Raw genomic sequence first — 9,981 nt, 5'->3', positions numbered from 1 at the left:
GATTTACTCACCTGGTTTCCTATTTTTATCAGAAACTAAGAATGATAAGGTCTATCTGCAAGATGTGCAAGTGGATCTAGGATTTGATAATCTTCGAACTGTCGAGCACTAGTGGCGGTTTAGCTTATTTTTCTTCGAATGATTTTCCGGTTAAGTTTTTGTTGTTAGATGACCGGTTAATCGATATCAAGACTATTATTAATGGAAATCGGGTCTTTATGACATTTATTTATGGAGACCTTGTCCCTGCAAATAGAGATTATGTGTGGGAAAGACTAATGTGTATTGGCATAAATAGATCTGAGCCCTGGTTTATTATAGGAGATTTCAATGAGATAACAAGGAATCATGAAAAACGTGGGGGAAAAAAAAGATCGGAATCCTCTTTTCTACCTTTCCGTGCTATGATCGATTCATGTGGCTTGATAGAATTTCCTTATCAAGGAAGTCAATATTCATGGATTGGTCAACGGTGAAATGGTAAGATTCGATGTCGTTTAGATAGAGCCATGGGGAACGAGGAATGGCACAACATTTTTTCCCACACTAATATGGAGTATTTGAAGATGTGGGGGTCGGATCATCGTCCTCTCCTCGCATCGATTCAATCACGTCCAAAAAATTTTGTGAAAAAATTCATGTTTGATAAAAGATGGCTCGATAAGCCTGGCTTTAAAGAGGCGGTGCTAGATGGATGGGGAAGTGAAGATGCCACCGTGGAGCGAACCATCCGGAAAAAAATCCAAAATTACAAACGAGCTATCTCTTTGTGGAAGAGAAATAACCACACTAATTCAGAAAAGCTGATTAAGGACCTCCAAGACAAGATTGATAAGGCCTCCGACGATGATCAAGCGTCAGCAGAAACACTCCTGCATCTTAAATGGCAACTCTTTGAGGCTTATAGGGAGGAGGAAGCATATTGGCATCAAAAAAGTAGAGAACTGTGGCTTGCCGAAGGAGATAGAAATACTAAATTCTTCCATGCCTCCACAAAAAATGGAGAGAAAGGAATAAGATCACATGCATCTTGAATCACCTGGGAGTTTGGATTGATACTGAAGAAGGGATAGAAAAAGTTGCGGTGAAGTGTTTCAGCAATCTCTTCTTCTCCTCGACAACGAGTGACCCTATCTTGGCCATCAAGGATGTACCGACATTAGATACACCCGCAATGAATGAGTATTTGACGAGAGGAGTTTTTGAAGAGGAAGTAAAAAGAGCATTGTTCTCCTTAAATCCGGAAAAAGCCCCAGGCCCGGACGGGATGACAGCTCTATTCTTTCAAAGATTCTGGGAAAATATAAAGGGCGATCTCACTAAAATGGTGAAGAATTTCTTTAGATCTGGCAGATTCGATGGAAAGTTAAATGAAACAAATATATGTCTGATCCCGAAAGGGGAACGACCTCGCGAAATGTCAAAGTGTTGGCCAATTAGCCTCTGTAATGTAAGCTATAAGGTGATTTCAAAAATCATGAGCTTACGTCGAAAGAGGTTTTTGCCGGAACTTATATCTGAGACTCAATCTGCCTTTGTGGCAGGACGGTTAATCACCGACAATATTCTCGTCGCTCAAGAAAACTTTCATGCCATCCTTCCAATCAGGCCAACCGAAAAAAATTTATGGCAATTAAGACGGACATGAGCAAAGCTTATGATAAGGTGGAATGGAATTTCTTAAGAGCTTTGATGGAAAAATGGGATCTGATCAAAAATGGGTGGGTTGGATAATGCAATGCATTACTTCCGTCTTTTATCGTATTTTGATCAATGGAGATCCCAAGGGACGAATTAGGCCAACACGTGGGATTCGTCAGGGGGACCCAATCTCTCCATACCTATTTATACTTTTTACTGAGGCCTTAATTGCTCAGATTAGGAACGCAGAAAGAGAGGGGAAGATCCAGGGTTTACGTATTTCGAACGCAAGCCCACGTGTCTCCCACTTACTTTTTGCAGACGACAGTTTATTCTTCTACAGAGCCGATCCTCAGCAATGTAAGGAAATTATCAATATAATCCGCTTTTATGGCGAGGCGTCTGGACAAGAAATTAACTTCTCCAAATCTTCCATCATGTTTGGAACCAAGGTCCCGTCCCATATATGTCAAAAGATCAAATCTATTGTTGGGATATCACAAGAAGGAGGCATGGGTACATACTTGGGTCTCCCTGAGAAGATTCATGGATCAAAGGCACAAGTCTTTGCATTCGTGAGGGATAGACTCCATAAGAAGGTAAACTTATGGACTTCGAAATCTCTATCCAAGGGAGGCAAGAAAGTCCTGATCAAATCAGTGGCACAAGCAATTTCGACATATGTAATGTCGTGTTTTCTCTTACCAAAAGCTATATGCTCAAAAATTAACTAGCGCGATAGCCAATTTCTGGTGGAGCAATAAAGTAGACAGTAAAGGACTACATTGGATATCATGGGAGCAAATGTGTATTCAACTTTCGGAAGGTAGGCTAGGCTTTAGAACACTGGAAGAATTTAATCTTGCCCTTTTGGCAAATCAACTATGGAGATTGCTGAGATATCCAGATTTCCTTCTTAGCCGAGTTCTAAAAGGGAGATACTTTCGATACTGTAGTCCATTAGAGATACAAGTATCAAATCGACCTTCATATGGTTGGAGGAGCATGTTGGCAGCAAAGCATGTTCTTTCATACGGAATTCATAAGACCATAAGCTCGGGTTTTAATACGTGCATCTGGACTGAACCATGGATCCCAGATACGCCAGCACGACCACCCCAAAGTTTAACAAATGAGAGAAATCCCTTGATTTGTGTTAACACCTTGATAGATTTTAACACAAAAAAGTGGAAAATTGAACGTCTTCGGGAACTCTTCCCCCTGAAAGACATTACCCTTATTTTGGGGATTAAACCAAGCTTGAATGCCTCGAGGGACGGCTATTCTTGGACTCTGACAAAGTCTAGAAATTATACCGTTAAATCTGGATACGAAGCCGCGAGAGCTATCTCTCGCCCTGCTTGCGACCTCCCTTCTCAGGGACCTAGTGTTACGGCACTTAAGGCGCAAGCATGGAAGTTAAAGACATCACGGAAGCTTAAGCATTTCGTGTGGCAATGTGTGACTGGGTGCTTGGCAACATGTCAACGCCTGCATTATCGCCATATTGGTAGAGATAAAGTTTGTCATAGATGTGGAGCGGAGGAGGAAACTATAAACCATATGCTATTTGAATGCCCCCCAGCACGTCAAGTATGGGCTTTATCGAGAATCCCTTCCCATCCTATGGTGTTCCCTTCATCTTCCCTATATAGCAACCTCGATTTTCTGTATGGGCGTGGTAAAGACTCTGGTGCAACTGATCAAAACTTGAGAACGTTCCCGTGGATGATGTGGTACATTTGGAAGGCAAGAAATAAGAAAGTGTTTGAAAATATCTCCGAATCTCCGCAAGATACACTGGAGAAAGCTATCCAAGAAGAAGAAGTTTGGAGAAGAGCAAATAACAGAGACTTAGCACCAACGGTAACAGAAGCATGCATACCTTCGATCCCACTTCCTCAAGAATCTCTTGTATGCTTTATAGATGGATCTTGGCATACAGAGGTGGATAGGAGTGGACATGGCTGGATTGCGTCTATCGGTGATAGAATCCTACACATGGGACTAAAAGGATCGCGCAGAAGCTTATCCCCATTACATGCAGAGTTAGATACCCTTATTTGGGCTATGGAGTGCTTATTAGCGTTGGACTTGAATAAAGCTCTTTTTGCTATGGATTGTTCAGACCTCCTAAGGATGACGTCTAATATCGAGGATTGGCTGACTTTTTCATCAGAATTGAAGGATTTTATTCATTTTAGAGATAGATTTGTTAAGTTTAGTATTAGATATATCTCCCGAGAGGATAATATCAGTGCCAATAAACTTGCGAAATGTGCAAGAGCACGAAGTTTCTGTTTTTCCCATGTAAGCTCTTCGGTACCTAATTGGTCCTCTCTCGAAGAAAGTCATCTCCGATAACTTAACATATGGGAACGTTTGATTGTAAAAAAAAAAAGCTAGCCGTATATAGCCTTTCCATCCTAGCTCCAAGTCAAGATATAGCTAACCATATATAGCCTTTCATGTATACATAGATATATAGTCATATTAGTTCTTCCACTCGTATGTGAGATCATTTTTTTTTTCACTTGTATGTGATAGAATATGCTTTGAAGTTGTTGCAATCTGTAGGGTGTAAACCTCTATTCCTTTTAAACATTCTTGGAAGAAAAATTGGTTTGTTATGTGAACAGTTCTCGTCCAAAATGTGATATGTGGAGATTATTTCAACAGTTTGTGTTGCTTTTAATTCTTTTCAGTCCTCAAATGCTTATAGGCTCCCAGGCTGGAACCTTTTCTCGGCTTCTACTACTTATACTTGCATTTCTCTATTTTCTGTCATCACCCCTTGTATGATTGTATCTTTTCCTCTCTTCATTCAATCACTATAGCAAAAGGCTCACATTTTTCTCGGTCTCTTTTATTTATAGATAGTAGTTTATGTGTTATGGATGGTCCGGTCAAACCTGATTTTGGTGGCCATGGCAATGTTAAGTTTTTTCATCAGAATTGGGGATCTACCTTTGATGATTATTTTCAATCTGTGCCTTCTCAGTTTCAGGCAAGCAAATCTTCCAAAATTCCTCGTCTCCTTACCTTTGTATTTGGAATTTGACATTATTAGCTTCTCATATTAATTTGGTCATTTTAACCAAGAGTAACGAATAAGTCGCTCAAGAACTTGAACTCCATCTTTTCATTTGTTCAGCGTTAATTTTGTTGTATGTATGATGTAATAATGGAATCAAATTATATATATTAAGCTAAGTTCGATCTAATTATATTGGTGTTAGATTCTTGTTATAGATACATTGTACGGCTACAACATTTTTTTTTAAATGGGTTGATCAAATCGGGAAGATTGTGTTAGTGTTTGTATTGTTTCATCAGTCTCGGACCATAATCTTTGTTTTCTCTGTTTACAACATATATTAGCTTTCCAGCATTTTATTTTTCCTATTTTATCATAATTGATAATATATTCTGTTTTATCTAAATTTCTTTATATTATAGTATTCTGTTTGGAACAGGGGTCTGACCACGACTTGTGTTTTCTGCAATCATACTCTTGAAACTCGGTACCATCTTTTCTTCACCTGCAGTTTTACATCTGCTATATGGGCTAATGTTGCCAAGAAGATCTTTGCGGCGAGTTTCTCTTTGGACTGGCAAACGTTGATCACAGCGATATCGAGCGCTTGGAAAGATCGAGTGGAGAGTTTTGCTGTCCGCTATGTCTTCCAAGCCACGGTACATGCTCTATGGCGTGAGCGAAACAGAAGACGCCATGGAGAACCTATAACTACTGCGGAGCAGTTGATCAAATCTATTGACAGACAAGTGAGAGACCAGATTCTCTCAATAGCCAAGAGTGGTGATCGACGCTACGATGCTGCTCTGCAGTATTGGCTAGCATATCAATATTAACTCCATACATTCTAAGCCTGTAGTCCACAATTTGTTTCGGTTTCTCTGTTTTAACCCACATGTTGCACTAGTTGTACAAACGTTATTTTTTCTTTAAATCAAATTTAACATTTTATTCAAAAAAAAAAAATATAAAGATAATAGAAAATAGCAACTGAACGTTCAGGCACTTAGACTAATTTGTTATGGATGTCATCGTGATCCATAGTCCATAGACTAACCTGCAATCAAGTGTAGATAATTTGTTACAAGTTAAAACGTTCAGGCACTTAGACTAACTTCTGTTTAACATTCAAGTAGATTTATTCTCTACTAACTATTTTTCTACTTGATGATGTGTTGTTTCGTTGACTGCTTGTGTATTTGGTGTATAATTTGATATTGAAATCAGTAAACTTTACCAAACATAAGTGGTTAACTGATTATCTTATATAATATGGCAAGGTTTTCTTTTAATTTTGCCTATCAATGCGATATTTGGCGTTATATTTTTGCGACACGTGTACTTTACATTAATTTGAAGTTTGATCTTTTAAATTTATTTAATTAGAAAAGTATTCATTTCTTTTATCTTCCTCTTACCAATCTTTAATTATTTTTGGTTTATATTATTTAATATTATTTCATAGCAAAAAGAATATATATTTCGGGTTTAAAACACTCTATTTTTTTAACATGTGTCATTTTTTTCAATTTTAATGAAATAAAAAGACACATTATTGCTAATCTAAAACTAAATTGTCTATACACATTTTTTAAATTTGGGACATTTTATTTGTTTAGTTTCTTTAGATTACATTTACTTCTCTCCATCAATTACCTTTATGACATGCAAACTGTTCATATTGCAATAATGCATATGACCAAATTAATTACAATTAATATGCTTTACAACTGTATTTATTGCCATGAATGTGATTACTCAGAATAATGTGTCAATGGAATTCCTTACAAACTTCAATCAATGTTTAGTTTATTATATAAGATCCAATGCTCACATGACTAATAATAAAGAAAACGACCACTCACTATATGTCTTTCTTTTCCCATCATTTCCATGGTAATTGTTTTTATTTTTCTTATGAAGATTTTTTTAAAAACATGATGTCTTACACTATGATGATTAACAAATTAATTTCTCTATGGCTATTTGAAGAAATCGTTTATAAAGCCATGTCAATGTTTTTTTTTTTGGTACCAAAGTCTTGTCAATATTTATTAGCCTCTTTCACCATGATTATGTTTTATCATAGTCATGATTTAAAGTTTTTGCATTGTTTTGTAATGTGGTTTTTTTTTAACTTTCAAACTTATGCTGAAAAAAGCTTACACCATTTCCAATGGTTATCTATATTTTTTTTGGTTTGAATTTTATATTTTATATTGAGGGTATAATTTGAAGAGATATGGTTTAGTATTTAGAATAGAAAATTAAAACGCATGGTTGTCAAAAAAAAAATTAAAAAACATGATGCTATTTTAGTATTTTTAGAATTTTAGAAATAATTTGCTAAATTTAAAACCATAACTTATTTTTATGCAATATGTGAAAATTGTTCTTCTTTTAACACACTTTATAGTTATCTATATATATAAAGTTAACTTTTACTCACTCCTAGTGCTGCCGCGACTCTTCTTTTTAATTAGGCCAAAACTTTTAAAACTTACCCACTAAACATTTTCTATTTTTTCGGGCCAAATCGTTTTAAAGGCCCAAATTATTATTAACATTCCCTAAAAACAAATCCCTTCCCACAAAACTCCACTCCATCGTCTTCCAATCTGCGACTTGAACCGTCCCTCTCCTCCTTCGATCTTTGTTCTTCCCATTTCACCTACTAAAGTTTCAATGCATAAAATTCCTCAACCCAAGTCGAATCCTTTCGAGTTACCCAGCTAAGACTAAGTTCTCTATTACTCATCTTCGCTTCTCTTCTTTTGTTTCTGTTTCTCCTAACCCATCAATGGAAGCCAAGAATCCATCGGAATCTCCAATCTCGGAGCAGATGTTTAAATCGGCTCCCAAAATGGGTTCTTACAAGTCGCTTACAAGACGAGTTTGGATCCAGGGGATTCAATTGTTGTCACTAAAGCATTCTCCAACATTCAATTTTACTTCTTCTTTTTTTATTGAGTTTGTGGCGTGCGATTCATGTTTTCTAATTCTCATAATCGTTGAAGCATTATAACGGCCACGAGAGAGCAAACAAGCATTTTTTTGTGTGTGTTCCTCTTAGTCTATATGGTTTTGACTGAGTTAGTGTATGTGTGTGTGTGAATAATAGTTTTGTAACTTTGACATATAGGTTTGTTTCCTTTTTGATTCTGTGAAACAGGTGCCGGTGATTTATTTGACTGATTTGATTCAGAACACAATCGTCACCAAACATGCTTAAGGTAACAATATAAACTGTTTCTACTGATTTGATCGATGAATTTTACTCTTTTTTTTTTAAAGCTTTTTGTTGTCTTTGGTTTTTTTGGGTCACAATTACAATTTTAAGGTTTAATTAATTTGTGAGTCAGATCAAGGAGATCATCATCATTCAAGGAAGGTAGAGACCATGTACAACTAATTCCATGAGTTAACGTCCAACATGATGATGAAGAAGAAAAAGAAGAACACCTCCAGGTTTTGTTTCATATCATCCTTCACTTATGTATGATTTCGCTGATGAGGCCTCTGCAACAACTGAATCCGACATTGAAGAGACTCTCAAGAGGATTTTGCAGCTTAACAAGACTCCTGAAGAGGTTTTTGATGCTCTCAAGAATCAGACTGTTGACTTGGTTTTGACTGCTCATCCGACTCAATCTGTTCGTCGGTCCTTGCTCCAAAAGTTTGGAAGGTCGGTCCTTGCTCCAAAAGTTTGGAAGGTTTGTTAAACCTTAGTTTGAGTTCCGACATTTTGTTGATGCCCTGTGTGTGTGTGACTTTACTGATGATGTGTTCTCATCTCAATGTTTTCAAGATTCGTGATTGTTTGACGCAGTTATATGGAAAGGACATTACTCCTAATTTAAAAAAAAAAGAACTCGATGAAGCTCTGCAACGAGAGGTACATACACAACTTAAGAACTCAATGAAGCTTCTTCTACTTGAATTCTACTATAACTCTGTTTTTGGTTGCACCAGATTCAAGCTGCTTTTCGCACTGATGAAATCCGAAGAACTCCTCCTATACCTCAAGATGAAATGAGAGCGGGTATGAGCTACTTCCACGAGACTATTTGGAAAGGAGTTCCAAAGTTCTTGAGACGTGTCGACATGGCTTTAAAGAACATTGGAATCAACGAATGTGTTCCTTATAATGCGCCTCTCATTCAATTCTCTTCATGGATGGGCAGAGACCGTGATGGTACACTCTCACTTCTTTCTTCTCTTTAGCCATTTAAAACATGAATTGGTTCTCATTAGTGGAGACATTTTCTGAATCTAGGAAATCCATGAGTAACTCCTGAAGTCACAAGAGATGTATGCTTATTAGCTAGAATGATGGCTGCTAATCTCTACTTCTCCCAGATTGAAGATCTTATGTTTGAGGTAAAAGTAGTTAAATCAGTTTGCAGCATTTTTTAATTTTTTGGTTGTAGTCTCCCAGACAGAGATCTTACTTTTGGTTTTTATTTGTGTTTTTTTCCAGATGTCTATGTGGCGTTGCAATGAGGAACTTAGGGTGCGTCCATAACGTCATTGCGTCAAAGGTGTGCGAAGAGGGATGCAAAACACTATATAGGTTTGTTACATTCTATGACAATTTTTATATAAGATTCTAACAGTTTGTTATATTTTGCTGGATGTATAATTGGTTTTTGGATGGATGTAGAATTTTGGAAACAAATCCCTGCAAATGAGCCATACCGAGCTATTCTTGGAGATGTGAGGGACAAGCTGTACAACACACATGAACGTGCACGCCAGTTTTTGTCAAGCAGAGTTTCAGACATTCCCAAAGATGTTGTTTTCACAAGTTTGGATCATGTGTGTTTTCTTGCTGTTTGTAGATTAACTAGAGATGTTTAAACTAGATAATCCAAAAACTCACTCAAGATGAGCTGAAACTTTAATTCCTTTGGGAACATATTTGATTAAATGTTGAAACTGTAAAAAGCGATGGCATAGTTGATTTGATTTAGTAACCAATTTTTCTAAAACCAAAACATGGATTGAACCACCCTAAGATCAACTTGTGCTCTTGTAGATGGTTTATGCCGTGAAGGAAAACCAAATGAAGCTAAAGAAATACTTAATGGAATGATAAGTAGTGGCTGCTTGCCTAATGCGTACACGTATAGCTTTTTGATGAAAGGATATTTCAAAGTTGGTCTTAGTGAAGAAGCGATTCAAGCATGGAGAGAGATGGATAAAACCGGATCTTCTCGAAATGAGTTTTGTTAATAGTGTTCTTATTAACGGTCTTTGTGGGGTTGGGAGAGTTAATGATGCTATGATGGTGTGGTCAAAGA

The 9,981-nt window shown here is 37.0% G+C and overlaps 2 protein-coding genes and 1 pseudogene across 3 annotated transcripts; all 3 read left to right on the top strand.

Annotated features, from left to right (window-relative positions):
- Positions 1 to 509: 509 nt before the first annotated feature.
- On the top strand, positions 510 to 1,034 carry LOC147926705 (uncharacterized). Its single transcript, XM_087487170.1, has one exon. The coding sequence runs from the start codon at positions 510 to 512 to the stop codon at positions 1,032 to 1,034; it is 525 nt and encodes a 174-aa protein (XP_087343296.1).
- Positions 1,035 to 1,700: 666 nt separating this feature from the next.
- Positions 1,701 to 5,514, top strand: LOC147926704 (uncharacterized). Its single transcript, XM_087487169.1, has 3 exons — positions 1,701 to 2,240; positions 2,353 to 3,377; positions 5,118 to 5,514. Exons 1-3 carry the CDS (start codon positions 1,701 to 1,703, stop codon positions 5,512 to 5,514), a joined length of 1,962 nt encoding a protein of 653 aa, XP_087343295.1.
- Positions 5,515 to 7,216: 1,702 nt separating this feature from the next.
- LOC104748528 (phosphoenolpyruvate carboxylase 2-like) lies at positions 7,217 to 9,625 on the top strand (annotated as a pseudogene). The gene is made up of 7 exons (XR_015582457.1): positions 7,217 to 7,911; positions 8,041 to 8,391; positions 8,508 to 8,573; positions 8,651 to 8,873; positions 8,955 to 9,058; positions 9,159 to 9,251; positions 9,342 to 9,625. The product of XR_015582457.1 is annotated as a phosphoenolpyruvate carboxylase 2-like (transcript).
- The last annotated feature ends 356 nt before the right edge of the window (positions 9,626 to 9,981 follow it).

This window comes from Camelina sativa, chromosome 15, assembly GCF_030686135.1.
Source record: "Camelina sativa cultivar CO46 ecotype springtype chromosome 15, ASM3068613v1".
In the NCBI taxonomy this organism is placed as follows: domain Eukaryota; kingdom Viridiplantae; phylum Streptophyta; class Magnoliopsida; order Brassicales; family Brassicaceae; genus Camelina; species Camelina sativa.
Note: the sequence above shows the minus strand (reverse complement) of the source record. Positions and strands in the feature narration are given on the sequence as shown.

Bases quoted from the DNA above. Each gene is read 5' to 3' on its own strand.
- LOC147926705 (XM_087487170.1), top strand. From the start codon at position 510: ATGGGGAACGAGGAATGGCACAACATTTTTTCCCACACTAATATGGAG.
- LOC147926704 (XM_087487169.1), top strand. From the start codon at position 1,701: ATGGGATCTGATCAAAAATGGGTGGGTTGGATAATGCAATGCATTACT. The intron at 2,241-2,352 runs GTAAACTTATGG...TCTTACCAAAAG, and splicing joins GGGATAGACTCCATAAGAAG to CTATATGCTCAAAAATTAAC. The intron at 3,378-5,117 runs GTACATTTGGAA...TGTTTGGAACAG, and splicing joins ACGTTCCCGTGGATGATGTG to GGGTCTGACCACGACTTGTG.